This window comes from Sturnus vulgaris, chromosome 27 (assembly GCF_052056855.1).
Source record: "Sturnus vulgaris isolate bStuVul1 chromosome 27, bStuVul1.hap1, whole genome shotgun sequence".
In the NCBI taxonomy this organism is placed as follows: Eukaryota; Metazoa; Chordata; class Aves; order Passeriformes; family Sturnidae; genus Sturnus; species Sturnus vulgaris.
The window spans coordinates 5,516,513-5,537,369 of NC_142269.1; the positions used below are offsets into that span (position 1 = coordinate 5,516,513).

General features: G+C 57.4%; 4 protein-coding genes across 6 annotated transcripts; 2 read left to right on the forward strand and 2 right to left on the reverse strand.

The window, feature by feature from the left end:
- Position 1: 1 nt before the first annotated feature.
- MLX (MAX dimerization protein MLX) lies at positions 2 to 3,634 on the forward strand. Of its 3 annotated transcripts, none has more exons than XM_014885518.2 (8): positions 2 to 121; positions 417 to 453; positions 589 to 678; positions 1,102 to 1,208; positions 1,426 to 1,525; positions 1,788 to 1,887; positions 2,090 to 2,291; positions 2,405 to 3,634. In XM_014885518.2, the coding sequence occupies exons 1-8, from the start codon at positions 77 to 79 to the stop codon at positions 2,459 to 2,461; spliced, it is 738 nt and encodes a 245-aa protein (XP_014741004.1). In that variant the 5' UTR covers positions 2 to 76; the 3' UTR covers positions 2,462 to 3,634. The 3 variants fall into 3 exon arrangements, with proteins under 3 accessions (XP_014741004.1, XP_088035856.1, XP_014741005.2); XM_014885519.2 differs by having other exon boundaries at positions 62 to 211; XM_088179730.1 differs by lacking the exon at positions 417 to 453 and having other exon boundaries at positions 43 to 121.
- A 162-nt stretch (positions 3,635 to 3,796) lies between these two features.
- Positions 3,797 to 5,709, reverse strand: PSMC3IP (PSMC3 interacting protein). Its single transcript, XM_014885520.2, has 8 exons — positions 5,431 to 5,709; positions 5,244 to 5,350; positions 5,089 to 5,178; positions 4,909 to 5,020; positions 4,650 to 4,795; positions 4,468 to 4,521; positions 4,328 to 4,387; positions 3,797 to 4,248 (listed from the first exon to the last, which is right to left on the reverse strand). The coding sequence occupies exons 1-8, from the start codon at positions 5,459 to 5,461 to the stop codon at positions 4,189 to 4,191; spliced, it is 660 nt and encodes a 219-aa protein (XP_014741006.1). The 5' UTR covers positions 5,462 to 5,709; the 3' UTR covers positions 3,797 to 4,188.
- Positions 5,710 to 5,840: 131 nt separating this feature from the next.
- On the reverse strand, positions 5,841 to 13,438 carry RETREG3 (reticulophagy regulator family member 3). The gene is made up of 9 exons (XM_014885385.2): positions 13,208 to 13,438; positions 12,559 to 12,665; positions 11,375 to 11,405; positions 10,163 to 10,289; positions 9,395 to 9,479; positions 8,876 to 9,013; positions 8,309 to 8,388; positions 7,823 to 7,955; positions 5,841 to 7,356 (listed from the first exon to the last, which is right to left on the reverse strand). The coding sequence occupies exons 1-9, from the start codon at positions 13,402 to 13,404 to the stop codon at positions 6,923 to 6,925; spliced, it is 1,332 nt and encodes a 443-aa protein (XP_014740871.2). The 5' UTR covers positions 13,405 to 13,438; the 3' UTR covers positions 5,841 to 6,922.
- Positions 13,439 to 13,582: 144 nt separating this feature from the next.
- On the forward strand, positions 13,583 to 20,659 carry TUBG1 (tubulin gamma 1). The gene is made up of 11 exons (XM_014885521.2): positions 13,583 to 13,753; positions 13,982 to 14,094; positions 14,619 to 14,786; positions 15,069 to 15,137; positions 15,970 to 16,049; positions 16,642 to 16,768; positions 17,465 to 17,551; positions 17,771 to 17,920; positions 19,195 to 19,347; positions 19,627 to 19,788; positions 19,997 to 20,659. Exons 1-11 carry the CDS (start codon positions 13,705 to 13,707, stop codon positions 20,192 to 20,194), a joined length of 1,356 nt encoding a protein of 451 aa, XP_014741007.1. The 5' UTR covers positions 13,583 to 13,704; the 3' UTR covers positions 20,195 to 20,659.
- The last annotated feature ends 198 nt before the right edge of the window (positions 20,660 to 20,857 follow it).

Consider the following 20,857-nt stretch of genomic DNA (forward strand, 5'->3'; position numbering starts at 1 on the left):
GAGCGCCCCCTGGCGGCGCGGATGGCCCCCGTTCCCCGGCGGCCGCTCGGCGGTCACATGACCGCGCGGGGGGAAGATGGCGGAGCCGCCGGGCGCCGCGGCCGAAGACTCGTGGGGGAAGGTGGGGCCGGGATCGGGTCGGGCCGGGCCGCCGGGTGCCGCGGGGGCGCAGGGCGGCGCGACGGGACTGGGCTCGTGGCGGCCGGGCAGGGTGAGCGCCGGGCTGGGCTATGGGGGCGGGGAGCGCACACGAGTCAGTGCCGGGGCGAGGGGCGGTGGCCAAAGGCCGCATCTCGGGGGTGGCGGGTGCTGCTCGGGCCGACCGAGCTCCTGTGGGCGGGGGGCTCCGGGGCGCGGGCCGCGATCGCCGCCCCAGCCCCGCTGACGTGTCTCCTCCGCCCGCCGGCCCCGCGCAGGTGGACGCGGCCTACGGCGACAATGGCCTGGACTCTGGTAGGTGCCTGGACAGCGCCCGGCCCGCGCCAACCCCGTTCGTGGGTGGCAGCGGCTGCCCTGAGACACCCCTCACGTCCCTGCGCCCGGTCACACCCCGCGTTGGGCACTGACCTCGGGACACTCTTCTTACAGCACTCTTCATGGAAAATGCCCGGAAAGGCAGCATAGTGTCCCGGGCCAACAGCATCGGCTCCACCAGTGCCTCTTCTGTCCCCAACACAGGTGGGGTTTGTTCTCCATGACCGCGTGTTTCTGCTCGCTTGGGAATCCGGCATGTGCCGGGCTCCAGGTCTGCCCTGCACCAAGGGCATGAGTGTGGCTGGGCAGGATTCCTATCCTGAGAAGAAAGAGGAGGAGAATGGTGGGAACAGCGTCAGGGTTCTGTGGTTCCCAGCAGGGTTTGGAGTCGAGAGTCACTCTGGTTTTGACACCTTCCCAAGAAAGCTACCAGCATCAGCCTCCTGCCCAGCTCCCTGAGGAGAGGGAAAGGGTTGCCAGGGCTCCTTAGAAGGCTTTTCTTTGGCTCAGCCTGCTGTAGCTGAATGGGGCGAGGGTTATGTTGGGCCTGGCTGCAGCTGTAGTGGTCCCTTGAGCTGCCTTGTGCCCCTCCTCATGCCTCTGTCTCCCCACACTCTATCCCCACAGATGATGAGGACAGTGACTACCATCAGGAGTCCTACAAGGAGTCATACAAGGACAAGCGCCGCCGGGCACACACCCAGGCCGAGCAGAAGCGCCGAGATGCCATCAAGGTGAGGCAAGAGGCGGCAGGCAGTGCTGGAGCACTGCTGCCAGCCTGCTCCAGCACACCACTCTTCCAGCACTTCTCTGTTTTGCTGCTGGATTTGCCCTCCCTGCATATGTGTGTGCTGAGAGCTGCCTTGGCTCTGAAGGGCTGTGTTGTGGGAGCTGGGTGTGGACCTGGCCTCACAGGATGAGCCTACACTCTGTGGCTCTACTTCCCTGCAGAAAGGCTACAATGACTTGCAGGCCATCGTCCCCACCTGTGAGCAGCAAGATTTCTCCATCAGCTCACAGAAGCTGAGCAAGGCCATTGTGCTCCAGAAAAGTGAGTCCCAAGGGCGGGAGGGGAGGAAGTGCTATCAACCCCCAAAGCTCCACCCTAGAGGTGTGCAGGGCAAAGTTCAGCACCTTAGAACCTTCTGGTGTGATGAGGCTCTGGGGAACTTGGGTGCTGCTCACCTGCACTCACCTTCCCCAGAGGAACTGGCTCAGTGGGAGCTGATGGTGCCCTGGCTCAGGCACCCCCCATGGGGATCTCAGGGGCCCATGTGTGCTTCCAAATCCTCACTTTGTGTTTTCATGCTCAGCTATTGACTACATCCAGTTCCTGCACAAGGAAAAGAAAAAGCAGGAGGAGGAAGTTTCTACCCTCAGGAAAGATGTGATGGCCTTGAAGATCATGAAAGTGTAAGGGAAGAGCTGTTGGGGTCATGCCCTCTACTTGCTGTTGCTCCCTCACATCCTTGCAGGTTCTGCAGTGGTTCTCCATCTGGGGACAGGCCTGGAGCTTGGAACCAGGAGCTGGGTGTGGGAATTCAGAGCTGGGAGTGGCAGCTCAGTCACGAGTGGAGGCCTCACTGCTGACCTTGGTGTGTTATGCTTGTTTCAGGAACTATGAGCAGATTGTTAAAGCTCATCAGGACAACCCAAACGAGGGGAAGAACCAGATCTCTGATGAGGTGAAGTTCAATGTTTTCCAAGGCATCATGGACTCCCTGTTCCAGTCTTTCAATGCCTCAATCTCTGTAACGAGTTTTCAGGAGCTCTCAGCATGTGTCTTCAGCTGGATTGAGGAGCACTGCAAGCCCCAGGTGAATGCAGGGCTGCTGAGGGGCTGGTGCCATGGCTGAGGGAGCAGGGGACAGTGGCACAGGGGTGGCTGTCCCTCCACAGACCAACTGACCGTGTCCTCTCTCTGTCACAGACGCTGCAGGACATTGTCATCGGCGTCCTGCACAAGGTGAAGAGCCAGCTCTATTGAGCCTCCCTCGCCACTTCTGCGCCCATGGGGATAGGGCACTTCTGCACAGAGGCCTGGGTGCCAGGCACCACCCTGGGCCCTCTACTTTGTGGCTGTTTTTAAGGTTCTATGAATTATTTATTGTATTCCTTCTGAAGCCCAGCATTGGCAATGCAAACACTGCTGCTCCACTCAGTGCCACCAAATCTTTATAGGGACTGGGCAGGAGGGGAGGGAAAGTTGGTGAGGAGCAGAAGGCGGGGAGCAGAGTCTGTGGCTCAGGCAGTGCCATAGCATTGCCTGTGCCACTGACTCTCCTTGCAGAGCTGATCTCAGAGCAGGTCTATTCTGTGCCCTCAGGCCTGTGACAGCCCTGGTATCCCCAGGGTGGGGAAATGTGAAAATGCGTACTAAAAATGATGGGTTTCTGGTATAGCAGTAGGAATTGCTTTTCCCCAACCTACTGGGCTGTGCTCTGCCCCTCTGAAGCAGCTGTTTTGAGTCAGCTATTGCATTTTGGAGGAGCCTGGCAGTGCTGGCAGCAGGATGAGCCTGTCAAGATCTGGGAGCTGTGGCCCTGGCAGCACGTACCAGGGTCTTGATGTTGGCCACCCAACTGCTACTGCAGCCGTGAGTCCCTGGGAAGGAACACAGGAAGTTCCTGCGAGTGCTGGAATGCCTCTCCTTTTTAGAAACACTGGCTGTACTGCACAGGAAAGTTCTGCAACTGTAGCATAGTATAGCCACGAGCATTTGCTGCTCCTCCTTAGAACTTCTGTACACACATACATGACCAGCCTCAATTTGATTTTTATTGTTGTAAATTTTGGAATGGTTCCAAAGCGCTGCCTGTGCCAGATGTAAAAGCAGCTGCTATCAGGGACGTGTATGACCCTGTACCATGCCCATGAGTTTGGGCCAGAGCTCTGCCTGGGTGAGGGTTGGTCACTGTCTAAAGTGATGGGACCAGGGTGCTGCCAGCAGCAAGGTTTGTTCTCCCATAACCATGTTTGTGCACCTGCTCCAGGGGCACATCTAGGCAATGTTTATTTCAGGCAGTTTTTCCAGCACTGAGGAGGGAGTGCTGCCTCCTGCCTTGGAAAGAGGATGTGGAATTTTACAGACCTCACATGTGAAACTGATGTATTTTTCTATTGTGAAAAGTAATTAAATAAATTTTGCTGAATGTTTTAACGATTTTTCTGATACCAAGTTCCTGGTGGTTTCCAGAAAGCCATTCCAGCTTCTGTGGCTCAGGTTAACCTCTCCTGGCTCCCGCCCTCCCCAGTCCTCACTCTAGGCCTAAACCCTGCCCTGACACCCTCTGAAGAGACAAACACCCCAGGGATGTGCAGCTGAACCAAAAGCCTGGTGTTTAATGGATCATATCCTCATGTGACCACTCAGGCCCACAGCAGGAAGCAGTTAGAACACATATAGAGTCCCTTGTTCCCTTTCCTTACCAGAAAACCAGGGACACAGCACCAGAGCCCCCACATGTCCCCTCAGCTACATCAGACCGCAGCCAGGCAGCTCCGTGCACTGGGGGCAGGAAAAAACAACATTCCACTGCAAGGAGAGGGCCAGTGCCAAGTTACCCACCTACCACCCTTCCAACTGCAAAACATTTTAAAACAAAAAATACACAGGACAAGGCCCAGTCCTGGAAAAAAAGAACAACCCAACAGCCAAGTTTCAGAGGCAGCTCCACAACAGCTTCTCCCCAGAATAAAGGCTCCCCCAGCACCTCACACGGTCGCTGGCAGCACGGCACCGTGGTCCTCATCCGTCTCTATCCCAACCTCCTCCTGCATGGCACCAAGCAGATCAGAACAGGCTTAGTGCCCAGCTCAACAGCCATGGGCATTGCCCAGCCTCGGTACTTACAAAGAATTCCTTCTTGCTCTTGGGATACCCCTCCAGGATGGCATCCAGCAGCTCGGTGGCCTGGTAAGACAGGGCATGTGAAGGCTGTGGCCAGCAGTCCCAGCGGGGCCCTCACTGCCCACCCGCACCACGGCCAGTACCATGCGCTTCCTCCGGCGCCACTCCCGGCGGTACAGCTGCTGCTCCCGGCACACCTGCCAACAGCACTGGGTCAGAGCCGCCCCGCAGGGCTCTCAGCAGCCCCGGGCAAGCAATGCCTGTAAGGGAAGTGCTGGATCCTGACTCCAGACTGGCTCCAGGTTCAGACACAGCAGCTGTTCACCTTCTCTTTTTCCTCTGGAGTCACGTGGTTGGTAGCAGACTTAATCCTCTCCAGTTTCTCCGTGCAACTGGCACAGTCCTTCCTCAGTGCCTCGATCTCCTTAGCAATCTCAGAGGTTGTCATGGAGCTGTTCAAGTCCTTCAGCTCTGGGAAGGTGGCACCGATCACCGGCCGGGCTGCCACCCGGCACCAGGGCACAGCTGCCCGCGGCCTCGGGGATGCCACGGTTGCTCAGGGCTGCCCGGCCGGGCACACTCACCCGCCTCCATCTGCCGGCAGCTCTGCTGCAGCGCTTGCAGCTGGGCGGAGCGCGCGGTAATTTCCCCGTCCAGCCCGCGGAGCTCCGCATCGCTGGCTGCCGGGAGCTGCTCCTGAGGGGAGCGGCGGGTCAGGGGCGCGGGGCAAGCGGAGCCAGCGGGCGGCGGCGTCTGGGGCTCACCTGGTCCGCGAAGTAGATCTTCTGCTTCCCGTAGACCTTCTCGCGTATGCGGCCCTGCTGCGCCAGCTGCTCCAGGGCCTTCACCACGGCCTGCGGGACGCGGCGTTAGCCAAGCCCGGGTCCGCCCCGCCCCAGCCCGGCCCGGCCCCGCTCACCGCCTTGCCCAGCCCGTGCTCCCGCTGCAGGTTCCCGAAGGCATCCTGGGCGCTGTACGGGCGGTTCTGCTCCTGAAGGTACCGCAGCAGGACAGCGGTGGCGCTTCCTGAGGGACCAGCTCCGGTCACCGCGGCCTCCTGGGACCGCAGAGGCTGCCCGGTGCTCCCCCGGTGCTCCCGCACTCACCCCCCGCTGCTGCCTCGCGCCCTTTGCTCATCTCCGCGGTGCCGGGCCTCCAACCCCGCTCCGTTCCCGCTTGGCGCCGTTCACGCACTTCCGGCGCGCCGCCCGCTCCCGGCCAATCTCGGCGAGGGCGGAGGCAGACCGGGATTGGCGGGGGGAACGTGTGCCGCCGGTACCGGCCCGCACCCCCGGGAACAGGGCGCAACGCACAGCCTGGGGTAGGAGCGGGTCGGGGCGAGCCTCCTCGCGCCCCCACCTCCGCACCGGACGCGGCCAGCGAAGGGGCTCGAGCCCGTATGGAACAACCCGTTACCGACCTCCCCTTCCCGGCTGAACCCGCCTCCTCGCCCCCGACCTCAGCCCCGGCACGGCCGACGCAGTCGGATAGGCAGAGTCAGACAAACAGCAGCCAGTAACGGGGTCCCTGACGAGGTACGTTCTTGGCTGCACAAACGTGATCAGAACGGGGTCTATGGCTTAGGAAAAGTAACGGGGGCTCTCGGTAGGCAGAGGAGGGGTGGCTTTCCCGAGGGTTTGCTGGTTTGTTCACAGGACCGCGGCAGACACGACCTCCTCAGTCACTGGTGGTCTGGGATGCTGTCCCTATCCCATACCCACTGCTGGGCTCTGCCTGCATCAGGCTGGAGGCAGCAAGGGCCTAGAGGACACACCATGGCTCTGTCAGCCCTGCTCCACCTCCTCCTTCCTCCAGGAAAACTGCCGGGGGATGCACAGCCTCGGCCCTACTCATGGGAATGCACTGCAGCAGCACAGGGGTTTCCCCCAAAGTGTTAGTTGGCTGTTAACAAAGGCTGTTAGTTCAGAAAAGCAACACAAGAGCAGGGGCTACACGTGGATGTTGTTGCAGGTGGTCTGGTGGTCACAGCAGGAATCTTATTGCCATTGAGCTCTTACAAAACAGCATCACCAGGAGCTGGAGACGAGGGAGCAGCCAGTGCAAGGAAAACATAGTGGCTGCACAACATCCACAATGGAACAAGAAGCTTGGTTCCACCTGGAGCTGGATATTGCTGGGAGAGAAGACTTGGCTTTGTGCACATATTAGGAGCTGTCTGAGACAGAACAGCATTAAGTCTCAGACACCACATCTGAGGGGCTCCGTCCTGTTCGCCTGGTTATACATCAGTGCACAATTGTTCCTGGCAATGCTGTCAGTCCCACTGGACTTGAGAGCTGCAGACACCAGAGTTATTGTCTTAGATAAAGTTTGGAGCAGGCAGCATCATGTCAGACAGTGCAGGGTGATTGTGGAGCTATCCCATCAACGCCTCTTCCCTACAGATTGCCAGTGTCCTTTATTTTAAAATCCAAGCGAGGCTACAGAGTCACAAGTCACAGTGGTGTACCCAGCCAGGACTGGCTGTCACATCACTCAGACTCACAGGAGACGACTGAGAGAACTGTGCAAGGCTTTTCCTTCTAGGATTCCCTCCATGATGCGCAACAGAAAACCAGAGGGAAGTGACAGGATGGTTCATTGGCCCCTGGAGCCAGTGGGATCCATCTGGTTCAGCTCAGACTGATCCAGCAGTTCAAAGTCATCCCCTTCAGCATCAGTGTCCAAGTCCAAACTGGCTGCTCTGAGGTGAGTCTTTGCCCCTCTCTGGGGATTGGTGCTGCGTGAGGAGCCTGGCTGAGTGGCTCCTGACAGGGCCAGCTGGATCATGCCCCTGGTGACAAAGCCAGTGATGTTGTTGGTGAGATTCTGCACTGATGGCAATGTGCCAAATTCCTCCTGCTCGTATGGGAGCTGCAAATCCTCTGTCCCTTGTGGGCGGTACGCCAGGCTCGGGATCCCAATGCTGGTGTCATCTTCATCCTCTATGCCGGCTGCTTCTGGGTTTATGGAAGGGAAATCGGGGAGATCTCTGGCAAAAGATTCTTCTGGGTCACTGTGACCATCCAGGTCTGGAAGAGGAGAAAGTGCTTTAACTGCCAGTATTCACCAGCACCCACAGGCCCAGGCAGGAGCTGGGCAAGCACCTCCCCTGGTCAGACTGTTGGGAGCTCACAGACTACACTCTCTCCAACATCTCACTCTCCCTATCCCAGCTGTGCAGATCCCAGCTCCCTTGCGAGAAATGCTGGTGCTGAAGCAGCCACCTGCTAGAGGGGAGCACCAACACCTACAGCCAGACTGGCAGAGCTGGATCTGCCTTTGCAGAGCTGCTGCCCTTGCTCCACTCAAGCACCACAGGAATGAAGGAGGAAGCTTCAGCTCTGAACAAAACAGGCAGTTCCAGCTCATTTCCAGTAGCAAGGCCAACATCAAACAGAAAGACTTCAATTATAGGAGGTAACGCATCCTCCCTCCAACACATCACATTGGTGCCTGCTTGGCATTCCACACCTTGCAGAAGCTGTTTCCTCTCACCTTCTGATCCCTCTGTGAGGGGCGTCTGGCCCCTTGAAAGGTTAAACATCCCATTTTCAGTATAGGAAACTTCAGCATCTGAATGCTCTGAGTCAGAGATGGTCAGTTCCTTAGCGACCACGGAGTCATCCAGCTTTGAAATAGAAGATAAAATTGAAAACATCAGCACTAGAAAGGTTATCCCAATGCCTCAAGACAAAACAGATGATGGAGTGGCCTCCAGCTAAACCTGGCCCTCATGGGAGACTGGTACCTGAGGCTCATTCACATTTATTGCAGTCTAGGAGACTGCAGCTGGCACAAGCAGTTCTGGACATTCTTTAGTGGAACAGAATGGGAAAGACCTATCTGAAAGGACAATGTCCTCATCTGCTCTCCCATCACTCTCAGCTACACTGTGCTGACACACAGCCAGACACTGCATGTCCCCACAGAGCAATTTGTTTTTTCCAGCTGAACTCTTCCCTCTCCCAGAGGCTCCATTACCTTGGGGCAAAATGCAGCCAGCTCCTCTTCACTGTCACTCCCATCGTCCGTGGCTTCCTGACCAAGGGCCCGGGCACGCACTGTTAGAAAAAAGACACAAAGCTGTTACTGCTGCTGGGCCAAGGCTCTGTGCAGGACCAGAAAACCTCAAACTGCACGTAAGAGAGCAGAGCCAGCTCTGTTCCACAGCAGAGCCAGCTCTGTTCCACAGCAGAGCCATGATCATTTCTGACTGTGGCTATAGCAGGTTTTTTTACTGAGATGAACATGTTTAGAACTCCCTCGCACAGAGCCTTTCCTCCTTTTTCTAGAACAGAGAACACACAGTTCTGGCAGCCAAGAACTGGAGCAGCTCAGTGCTGTGAAAAGCCCACCACAGCTGCTTCCTAGGAGGTGGCTGCAGAGGCGGAACTGCCTCTCTCTCTCCCCAAGGCAGTTCCAAGAATTTGCCATGCCAGACATGCAGCCCCTACCGCCCATCAGGGCTGGAGCCTCTGTTCACAACCCGTTTCAGGTATCAAAGATCAAGGTGTAAAATCTTGGGGCCAGAAAGGGCACAGAACTCACGTTGCCTCTCACGCTGCCTGGCTATCATGTATCCCCGGACGCTGAAGTCCAGCCGCTGCAGCACGGGCTCCAGCCGCAGGTACACGCGCTGCCCCAGCCTGTGGTACACGGCCAGGGGCCACAGCAGGACCAAGAGCACTGCAGTGAGCAGGAATGTGGGTTAGAAGGTTGTTCAGGATGCTGCTTGGCAAATATCCTGCCCGTTTCGTGATGCAGCACAACACACAGCACGGCAGATTTGAGCACTGAGGGCAGCTAGAACAGGTGCCATCACCTCTGCCAATTTAACAAAATCGAGAGGCCAACGTTTTAGTGCTCAACTCTGTAGTTAGTAAGCACTCAGACATGTTCTCTCCAGACCAGACTTCAGGTCCTGGTCAAGAACCAGCAAATTCCTGGCAGAATGTATTGTTTCAAATTTTAAAGCCATTCACACAAGCTTTTCTTTGAGATCAATTCCTCAGACATTCAGCACCCACTCATCTATTCTCACATGTATTGGCACAGAGATTTACTTACACAGCAAGTATGAGAGCAAGAGCCCAGGGATATACCGGCCCAGGACAGCCAGGAAGGTGAACACTCCACACACTAGAAGGCAAAACTGAAGACATGAGAGACAGTGAGTTTCCAGAGTTAAGCAGTAGGTTCACTCACTTCTGACTATCTCAGACTCTGCAAATTCTGGATCAAGCCACTGTTCCAAAGACAGTGAAGCCTTCACAGTGTCCAACCACCTGCTCCAGCCTGGGCACAGACACAGGGGTATCTCTCCTCAGAGCTACAGGCAGATGAGGCGTCCTGCCTCAGGGCAAGAGGAACTTTCCAAAAAACAGCAAGGAAGAGGCTAAACTAGAGAGCTCTTCAAGGTGAAGAGGACAAGGACAGTATCACTGTGCTACAGGTTTCTCTTTCCATAAACTCGAAAAAAGAAGAAAGAAAAAGCTTGACACACTTTCCCAAGCTGTTAAAACCCAGTGAGGAGACAAGTTTGACAGACACTTGAAAAGCCAGAAACCTACAGAAGGAGCAGCAACGCTTTCACTTCAGTGGTGCAATCCACACACTGACATTCACTTTCTCCTCCCTCCTCCACAACCCGATTATTCAGCCTGTACTTTCTATTCTTCCCCACCACCTAATAGGCAGTTTTGTGGGAGACCTCCTGTGGCAACCTCCCATCCAGGAACGTGTTCAGCCAGTGCTGGGTGCCAGCATAGGAGGATCCTCATGGTCAGCAGAGGCTCCACACCAAACAGATTATTTCTGAAGACTGTACATTCTCACCTTGCCAGGACTTTGCCTCTTGAAAACGAAGAGATTACTTAAGAAGTTGGTCCCAGTCACCCATCCTTCAGCCAAATGATGACAGAGCTCTGGCACTCCGAGCAGCCGAGGGTGGACGTATCCCCAGCTGCAGTGAAGGCAAATTTGGGAACAGATATTGCTGCATCAGTGTCAGGGTTGAAGACCCTTGTTACAAATACTTGTCTCAATGCTTGCTTCTGTTCCCGCCCAGCACGGAGCTCTAGAAATGAGGGTCACTCGCCCTCCAAGCAGCGCCCTGCCCAAAGCAGATCATCTACAGCCCTTCTAGCAGCATCCCAGTGCTCTCACAGCAGCTGAGGAGCAGGAATTTCAGCCAATGGCCTGAACCAGTTTCCATGCTGCTGGAGGGAGTGCGCAGTGCAGAGGCAAATCAAGTGAATCCATTTACTTTTTCTGTGTTTATCTGGTCAGCTGCAGCCTCCAAGTGTTCAGCATGAGGTCTAGAAGCAGCCTTGCACCTCACTTCATATACTCAAGTTACTCTGGAGGCCTTGAATTGGTCAGTTTTGTTAGTGCTGCTTAACTGCTAGTCATAAGTACCTGAAGGTTAGAAAGAGCAATTCCTTTTGTGCTTGGGCCTCTTACAAAATATGAATAGAGACAATTGTCCTTTGGCATCAGCTCAGGTGATTTAATCAGGAACTGACATCCAGCACAGCCTGGCAGTGGCAGCAGGAAGGTGTGCCCAGAGAGGCAGGTGTGAGCAGTGAGGCAACACCTCAGCATTTCTCAACCCATTATTAATGCCGCAGTCAGATCATAACTATGCAGAAACAACTGCTGGAACAAGCCTGTTAAATATTCCCCATCAAGTCTCAGAAGACTTCATTAATTCCCACAGAAATGCTGTTTTCCTGCTACTGGAGATCCATACAAGAGGAATTGCTCCTAAAGCAGCACCTCTAACTTCAGGGCGCAGGGAACCAAGCAAGCGTATCTGGAGGCCGGTATGAAGGCAAAGCATAATAAATGGTTTGGGCAAGTCAAAAACTTCTCAAGACCACCTGACTGCATCTGGGTCTCCATCTGCCTTCCACTGAGCAGCTCCCAGCTCCCTCCTCCCTTCTCCCCCTCCTCCTCACCCGAAGGAGCCAACATCCCAAGCATGTGCAGGTAACAACACAGTATCACAGCAAAGTATCACAGCAGAGGAGTCAATTAGTTTCCTACCTCTCATTGTCTAATTCATCAGGTCTTGCCACTAAAATATTAAGAACAGACACTACATTAGTTGCAAGGAATTTGCCATGGGAATGTTTAGCTCTTGGGATTTAAGTAAAGCTTTAATGAGCTGGGGAACACCTGGAAAAGACATTAACTGTAATTACAGGATGGAGACGCATCACTCCATAATAAATCTTGAGTGTGTACGTGTGACAGTACAGGACTGCAAGTCTCCCTGTTGCTCCTCGGTGTTTGTTGGACACTAGAGGCTGCCCACTTCCCTCTCCCCCACTCCCTGCACACACCAGCTGGGGAGGAGGAACAGCCTGCAGACTGGAGGAATCAGGCATTTAAATCTTTTAATACTTTCCCACCCAGGCTGAGACTTGAAAGGGATGTACCAGTCAACCTGAGAGATCAAATCAGAGGGATGAGGGAGCTGGACAGACTCTGTCGTAAGAACAAGCCTGAGCCAGGCTTTGAAACCGAGGAAAGCTTTAATGTCTTCCCAGGAACTACAGAGAACACGGACTGAAGCAGAAAGCTGGGAGCTGAACTTGCTGGTTAGTCAGGGAACCAGCCCTGGGAACATGCAGACCCTCACTCACACTGCTCCAAACTAACCTGTCCATGCAAAGCCAAGGGACCCCGAGCTGCTTGGAATGAGGGTGTTCATCAGTGTATTAATGTCACAAAGGAGGGATACAACTGCTTTGGTTACTGAAAGCTGAAAACTAACTTCATTACAGCCGTTCAGATGCCTCTTCTCCCAAAGAAATCTCTGATCAACAGCAAGGCTGGGACTTGTCTTCATCCTAAACTGGATTATTATGGATTCTGAGGAGGAATCCAGACGAGTTCCACCTATGCTTCAATTTCTTATTCTAGTACTGAATGCTCAGAAAGTGAATCACTGTCTCAAACCTGCACTAGGTCACGTACATCCTGTGGTTCAGGATTACAAGACAAATACCAGTGTCACAAGCACAAAAAGAACTTGTGTTTACACAGCTTAGAGTATTCCAGCTCCAGAAAGAGCATGTCTGCAGTACTCTTGTTGCAGTGCTTCTGCTTTGCTTAAAGCAAAAGGCCCAAGTTTTAACAATGTAACTGCAGGCAGTGCAGAGCCTGTACTTGTGGGGCTGAAAATGGGGCTTGATTTGCTGCTATGAGCTCAAAATACAACTTACCACCAATTTCTGGCCAGATCTTGTGCTTCCATTGGTCTAGACACACTACTACTATGAGGGTAAGTGCAACCAGGAACAGCAAACGAAGGGAAGTCAGAGCAAAGAACCTGTGGGGAAGAAACCAATGAGTCAGTACTAACCAGATCTTTGTGAGACACAAAGGGGTAACACAAACCAACCTAAAACCAGTCACTCAGGGGGAAAACTCAGCACCTGCTACTCAGTCACCACGCAGCTTGCCCTGGGGGCAGCTGCCAGGTGATCCTGGTCTGCTCGTGTCAATTGTCCCGGGACAGCCCTGCTGTACAGCTCCTGTCCCAGGCAAGCTGCCCGCCCTCCCTCCACTGCCACGGAGCAGGCTGAGCTTTCCCGGCAAGTTTGATGCTCTCAGGTACAAGGAGAGCACGCGGACGGGGCTGCAGCAGACCCAGCGGTCCCAGGTCCCTCCTGTCCGGAACGGGACACGGACCAAATCCGCAGCCCCTTAGAGAAGGTTCCTCCCCGGGGGCAGCTCCCCCAAGTCCCCCGACCCCCGCAGCCCCGGCGATCGGGGCTCGGCGGAGCGCGCCTCCTGAGGCGGGGCGGCGGTGCCGCCCACCCTGCGCGGCCCGGTCCCGGTCCCAGTCCCAGTCCCAGCCCCGCCGCTCACCAGAACAGGCCGTGCACCGCCACCCAGCACAGCGCGCTGCGGCCCGGCCGCTCCCACACCAGCGCGGCCTGCAAGGCGCCCAGCAGTGGCTCGTAGGGCCCGAGGCGGCAGCGCAGTGCCGCGCTCAGCGCCTGCACCCGCCGTTGTCGCTCGCCGGGCCCGGGCCCGGGCCCCGCCGCCGCTGCCGCCGCCGCCATCGCTCCCTCACGGCGTCAACATCCGCCCGCCCGCCGCGCGCGCGCTCCCGCCGCAGGCATGGCGGCCCCCTGCCACCAGCTGCAGCTCCATCCTGTGCGCTGCCATCTTGGCGCAGGCGCAGCCTGCACCTCCTGCCGGGACGCACGCGCGTCGCCAGGGCGCCGCCACGGGCGGAGGTGCGCGAAGCTGCCCCGGAAGTGAGCAGTGCGCACGCGCGCTGCCATTGGCGCCGGCGGGAGACGCGGCGGTACCGGAGGCGGGCGGGGCGCGGAGCAGAGCAGAGCGGAGCCTCGGCTGCGATGCCGCGGGAGATCATCACCCTGCAGCTGGGCCAGTGCGGCAACCAGAGTGAGCGCGCCACTGCTGTGGCGGGCCCGGGGCAGCACGCACCGGGCGGGGTCGGGATGCTGGGGTGGGGGGGCAGTTAGCAGGGCCTGTCTGGACGGGGCGGGGCTTCAAGCGAATGGGGCGGGGCCTGCGGACCGGGGCGTTACGGGCCCTGCCCCGGCCCCGGTCCCGGTCCAGGTCCCGATCCCCATCCCGCTGCCCGGCACGTCTGATCGCGCCTCCCCGCAGTCGGGTTCGAGTTCTGGAAGCAGCTCTGCGCCGAGCACGGCATCAGCCCCGAGGGCATCGTGGAAGAGTTCGCCACCGAGGGCACCGACCGCAAGGATGTCTTCTTTTACCAGGTACCGGCGGCCCCAGGCCGCGGAGCGGGCACACCGCGCGAAGTGTGCTGCCCTGGTCTCCACGGGTCTCCGTGCCCGAGCAGGTGCAGCTGGGCTGTCTGTGCCCATGCAGCCCGCTCCACATCCCCTGCGGGCACAGGGACGGCTGGGCGGGCGCTGACCGTGCAGGTGGGAGCGGCGGCTCAGCCCAGGCTCCTGTTTATAGCCAGCTCCGGTCTCCCGCCTGCGCTCCCGGTCTGTTAGTGGAGCGCTGTGGAGGCGGAGCAGAGGCACGAGGCTGTGGCTGCCATAGATAGTGTCTTATGTAAGCACGAAAGTCCCCCCCTTCCTGCACTGGGAGTGTTCTGGGGCACACAGACGCTGCATTGAGGATAGGCTGCACAGGAGCAGCCTCTCTCTTTCCTTTCTCATCCTTCTCACCAGGCCCGTGTGGGCTCATCTGCAGTCAGGGGGTAGCTCTTGCTCTGGCAGTGGAAGTGGCACGGAGCTGCAGCAGCATCAAGATCCTCTTGCTCCCGTTGTAGGCAGATGATGAGCACTACATCCCCCGGGCTGTGCTGTTGGACCTGGAGCCCCGCGTCATCCACTCCATCCTCAACTCCCCTTACGCCAACCTTTACAACCCAGAAAACATCTACCTGTCTGAGCATGGAGGAGGAGCTGGGAACAACTGGGCCAGTGGCTTCTCACAGGTACCAGCTCTAGTGAGAGATAGAGGTGACTGGGTGAAACACAGGGCAGCTCTTCAGCCCTGGGAATTTGTCCTGGCTCCCTCATGTCAGCTCAGTCCCAGTTTCTGAAGAACACCTCCTTACTGGCAGGGACTGATGTCCCTGGGACTGTGTCCCTGCACCCTGTGGCAGCCTGGGCACAGGACGTTACTGCCACTCTGACTCAACTTCATACCGAGCTTGAGCAGCTCTTCTCCATATTCTGTGACAAAGGAACAAAACCAGTCCTGATCTCTCTTGCAGGGAGAAAAGATCCATGAAGATATTTTTGACATAATAGACAGAGAGGCTGATGGGAGTGACAGTTTGGAAGTAAGTGAACAAGGTGTTTGGGTCCGGTGGCCCTGCCTGGTGTTTTCCCAGCTAGGTTGCTCTTTGTAAGACTGAGCTCAGCACTCCAGTGGGCAAGCACTCCAGTGGGCACAGACTTGCTCAGTGAGTTTCTGGGACTGAGCACAGACCATGTAGAGAGGGGATCTAGGGACAGGAGGTCTGTCCATCCCCACTCCACATGCCAGCCTGTCCCAGAAGTTCTTTCATTGTTTGGTTGTGGGGCATTTTTCTTTACACTGTCCGTGTGCACGCGTACCCTGTGTGCAGACAGGTGTTCATGTCAGGCTGTGACATGGCAGCAGGGGAAGGGAGAACATCGCCAAGACAAGCTAGCAGGAGATTCAAGTGCCTGTTGTGGGAGCTGAGCAGGTGGGAGCTGCCCTGGGGTCAGGCAGTGGGAGCTTGGCCTCAGTCATTCTAGAAGGAGAGAGGGGTGTGAAGGACCCAGGAAAGGGCTGAGAATGTGCAGTTCCATTTCCTGTGACGGACTGGACTTTGGAGGTGACATTGGAGCTATTCCAATTCTGTTCTGGGTGGGAGGAATCCTGAAGGCTCCCAGACAGCTGCTGCACTTTGAGGGGTGTGCAGAGATGTAGATCCCACTGTGTGGTCAGGAGTGGCCTGAGGAGCTGTGGCTGCTGCTGGGGTCTGGAGAGCTGGGGTCAATCTCTGCTGCATCCATGCTCCCAGCTGCCAGAGGAGCTCTGGCCCTGTCTGGCAGGTCTCTGCTGGAGATAGTGGAGGTGACACATTGTCTGCCTGTTCTGGGGCTGAGCTTCACCTTCAGCACTTGCCTTCTGCTTCCTCACAGGGGTTTGTGCTTTGCCACTCCATCGCTGGTGGAACAGGCTCTGGGCTGGGCTCGTACCTCCTGGAGAGACTGAATGACAGGTGAGCACAGTCCTGTCCCCTTCCCACACCGCAGTGCCTGGCCCAGCCTGGGCAGCCTGCCTGGAGCTGGAGCTGGAGAGCGCTGACTCAGAGCCACCACCCCCACCCAAACACTGCCTTGTGCAATCCCTGGCATGCTGCCTGCAGAAGGCTGGCTCCTGATACGCCTGGGGACTTCAGAGGCTCTGAAACTGGACTCGTTCTGTCCAAGCCCTGTCTTCCCTCAGCCGTTCTTATCAGGCAGCTGCCTGCGGACACCCTGACGGTGCAGGGGAGGGTGGGAGGCTCTGACTGAAGGCTGTGAGCTGCCATTCTGGCCTGTTTCAGCTTGCATCCTCTTGGAAATACTTGTGAGCAGCTGCTTAATCAGCCTGTGGATGGCTCAGCCTCCCTGTAGCTCCTCTGGCAGCCTGCTCCTGTGCTGCTGGGGTAGGCATTGCTGGGACACATTCTCTCCCTCCCTAGGAGCCACTCTGGCTACAGCTTTGGTGACTCACCCTGTCTTGAGCCCTGGAGACTGCTAAGGCAGCTTACGGGAGGGGAGAGTGCAGCTTGATGGTGTTAACTCTTAAGATGCTGTACTTCTCACTAGGTATCCCAAGAAACTGGTGGAGACCTACTCAGTGTTCCCCAACCAGGATGAGATGAGCGATGTTGTGGTCCAGCCATATAACTCTCTGCTGACACTGAAGAGGCTGACCCAGAATGCTGACTGTGTGGTAAGAGGCCCGTGGTGCAGCCAGCCCTGAGGAGACAGCCCTGTCCCCACAGCTCAGAACTGCAGCCCATCCTGGGGCCAGCACCATGTGCCTGCAAGCCCCAGGTGCAGCAGTGAGTGCACCCCGAACAAAAGGGCCAAGCAGATGTGGCCCCAGGGACCCTCACTGGTGCTAACCCCTGCAGAGCTGCCTGGCAGAAATACCTTGGATCCAGCAGATCTTCCCAAGGCAGTGAGGACTGGCTGTGCTTCCTCTGTGTAGCTGTGCTGCAGCCCCTGCCTGAATGCAACACCTGTGTCATTTGCAGCACCCACAACATCCCCAGCCAGGCAGCACCTTCAGCCTGCACCAGGCTTGGTCAGGTCTCGTTCCCTGCAGCCGGTCCCAGCATGAGGCAGTGGAGGAGCAGTTGCACTGGAGCTGCTGGAACTGACACTGCTGTGCAGTGCTGGCCCAGGGGCAGAGCTCTTTGGGAGAGCATTGGGGAGCACAGCCAGGCGGGAGGGAAGAGGTTCCATTGACGGTGTCAGTTACACGCCACAGATGAGTCAGCTTGTGGTTTCAAGTGTCTGCCACTTGTGCAAAGGGCTCCACTCAGGGCCTGTGCTGGACCACCAGTGTCCTGGGACACATGGCCAGGACTGCCTTTCCTTAGCTGCCTCAGGGGCCGTTCACAGAGCCAAGTTTCTCTTGCAGGTGGTTCTGGACAACACAGCCTTGAATCGGATCGCGACAGACCGGCTGCACATTCAGAACCCGTCATTCTCGCAGATCAACCAGCTGGTGAGGACTTTTCCTTCAGGAGAAGCCAGCATGGGGTTTTCCTGCTGTGTTTAGTTGAGTCTGAACCTGCTTTATGAACTGGGCTCAGGGGTGGGCACCCTGGAGCTGTGAGCGAGGGTCCTGTGCCCTTCCAGGCGCCCCGGCTTCCCCTGGCATGTCTGTGTGAGGCAGGTTTTGACATGCTCTGTGACCCTCTGCTGACCCTGTGCTCTCCCCTAGGTGTCCACCATCATGTCTGCCAGCACCACCACACTCAGGTATCCCGGATACATGAACAATGACCTCATCGGGCTGATCGCCTCACTGATCCCCACGCCCCGGCTGCACTTCCTTATGACGGGCTACACGCCACTCACCACCGACCAGTCGGTAAGGCAGCCCCAGGCTCTCCTTCCCATCCCCAAGGGCAGAGAAGCTGCCACACTCCCCTTGCAGCATCTGTCAGCCCCATCTCAGTGTGAGCTGTCACTGCACGTCCCAAATCTCAGGCCCATGTGCTCACACCACGTGACTGCCGCATGTGCAATGAATCAGACATGAGCAGGCAGTTGTGCTTGTGCCAGGCTACCTGCTGCATGCATCAGGGTGGCTGCCGAGATCATCATGGTCAGGACTGGTGAAAGCCACCCTCAGCAGTGATGAGAGCACGGCCAGGAGAGTGGGCCTGCCAGTCCTGCCACCCCCATGAGCCGTCCATTGGCAATTTGGGTCCAAACACTAATGCTTATTGTCGCTGATGGTGGGCTACAGGTGTCAGCCCCTTCCTGAAGTTCAATCTGAATTTGCCACTCTTCTGCACTTCAAGTGCTGCTTCTTGTGTTTGGCTTGTCCCTAAGCAGTGCCCCCCAGCCCACTGGTGCCATTGGGGCAGTTTGTTTTGGGAGGTGCTCACCTGCAGTGGCCCACCGTGATCCGGAAGGAACTAACAGCTGCTCTTCTCCTCTCCCTGTGTGCACTTCCTCAGGATGTTTCTCAGAGAAGCAAATCTGAAAAACTGCTGGCTCTGAAAAGGGTATCAGTGTGTGATCTGTCCTCCAAGGGAGGAGTGCAGGCAGGGCTCAGCCAACGGCTCAACCGATGCAGGAGGGGGCTGCCACCTCACCCAGCTGTCCCTGCTGTGGGCAGTCTGAGTGCTAGCCCTGGCTGGGGCCCCCCTGGCCAGTAGCAGCTGGGCAAAGCCCCAACAGCGTTTGGGGAGGTCAGTGGCCAGATTGCCCATGGCTCAGAGCTGGGCAAGGCAGGGAGGGCATGCAGTGGGGAACAACCCCTTTCCTGTTGAACCCCCACTGTTCCCTGCCTGGCAGTGGGACAGGACTCATATTTGACAGCAACAACATAAAACAGGTCCTTGTCCCTCTATTCTCAGCTGAGCTTCACCCCCAGCCCCTGCTGTGCTGCAGGGTGGGGGCCAGACAGCCCCCATGCTGGAGCCTCCACTGACATTCCATGTCTTGGCCTGGCTGTGCCTGTTGCATGGTGTTGGGATTTCCCTGTCCTGCATGTGGCTTTGCATGTGACTCCCATCCCTGGGGTGAGGGCATCTCTGTCCAGCTGCCCCCTGCTCCTGTATGTGTGTGTACCAGGCAGCAGGAGGGCAGGGAGCAGCATACCTGCTCCCTCTGACCCTTGGCTGGCCTGTGCAGGTGGCCAGTGTGAGGAAGACCACAGTCCTGGACGTGATGAGAAGGTTGCTGCAGCCTAAAAACGTGATGGTGTCCACAGGGCGAGACAGGCAGACCAACCACTGCTACATCGCCATCCTCAACATCATCCAGGGAGAGGTGGATCCTACACAGGTTGGTTCCCATGGTTGTTCAGATACTGATGGCCATGGGGTGGCCCAGGGAACAGTATGGTCACTGTCTGTGCAGGGATTCTGGAGTGACACTAGGCAGTACCAGAGAGCTGGCTTCAGATTGCTCCTGTTTGGGCTTAGGCCTCAACGGAAAGGCTGCAGTCATGCTGAAGTCCCCCTTCCCATGGCTGTGCCTCCTGGGAGGAGCAGCTCCTGGGTCTGCTGCAGCCAAGCTGTTTGTCCCTCACCCTGCTGCCCCTTGCTGTTCTCATCCCACCAGGTTCACAAGAGTCTGCAGCGGATCCGGGAGAGAAAGTTGGCCAACTTCATCCCCTGGGGCCCTGCCAGCATCCAGGTGGCTTTGTCCCGCAAGTCCCCTTACCTGCCGTCCGCTCACCGTGTCAGTGGGCTCATGATGGCAAACCACACCAACATCTCCTCGGTGAGTGCCTTCCCTCGCCACGCCGGGCCCTGTAGCCCCACACCTTGTGTTTCTTCAGTCTGGGCCTGTCACAAAGCCAGGGACAGGGTGGGTGGCTCCCAGCAGGCGTCAGGTCTGGTCCAGGGTCCTCCCGTCAGTCCTGCTGGCCAAGGTGCAGGGAAGGGTCCCTGGGGAGCTCTGGCCCCCCTGACCCTGAGCTGCTCTCCAGCTATTTGAGCGGACGTGCCGGCAGTACGACAAGCTGCGCAAGCGAGAGGCTTTCCTGGAGCAGTTCCGCAAGGAGGACATCTTCAAGGACAACTTCGACGAGCTGGACAACTCCCGGGAGATCGTGCAGCAGCTGATCGATGAGTATCATGCAGCCACACGCCCTGACTACATTTCCTGGGGCACGCAGGAACAGTGAGTGCCCTGCCAGGAGACAGGAAGGTCCCGTGGCCACCCCCACACTCGCCGGCAGGGCTCGTCTCTGCCGTGCCCACGTTTATCACCCCTCGGCGCTGCCTGGCGCGGCAGAGCCCTCGCGCCGGCCGAACACGGAAGGCCCTCAGCGAGGAGCCTGCAGCTCCTCAGCGGGGTCAGCCTCCACCCCACCGTGTGCCCTGGCCCAGGACAGGACTGGGGCAGCTGCGCGCTCTGCTGGGAGGGAACCTCTGCCTGTGGGAGCAACACTTGCCGTAAGGAGGAGGAGAGTGACCCTGAGGCTGGGAACAGGCCTGGCCCCCCCGTGGCCAAAGGCTCCGTGTGGCTGAGCTAGTCCTTGCCCTGGGCAGGAGCCTTGTTCCTCCTTGGCCAGATCAGGCCTGGGGCACGGGCTGTATCTATATTTTTGTAGGTTATTTTGCTTTAATAAAGGCTGTTCCTGCACTGATGCTGCCTGCATGACTCCAGATTGAACAGCCAGGCAAGGAAGCCAGATGCAGAGAAACCTGGGGCTGGTGCTTGCCTTGTCTGGGCGGCCAGCTGGCCCCACGGCACAGGAGCTCCTGGGGCGTGCAGGGCCTGCTCAACCCCAGCTGGCAGTGCCATGGGGCCCAGGCAGCACTGGGCAATTGCTGCTGCAGAGCCA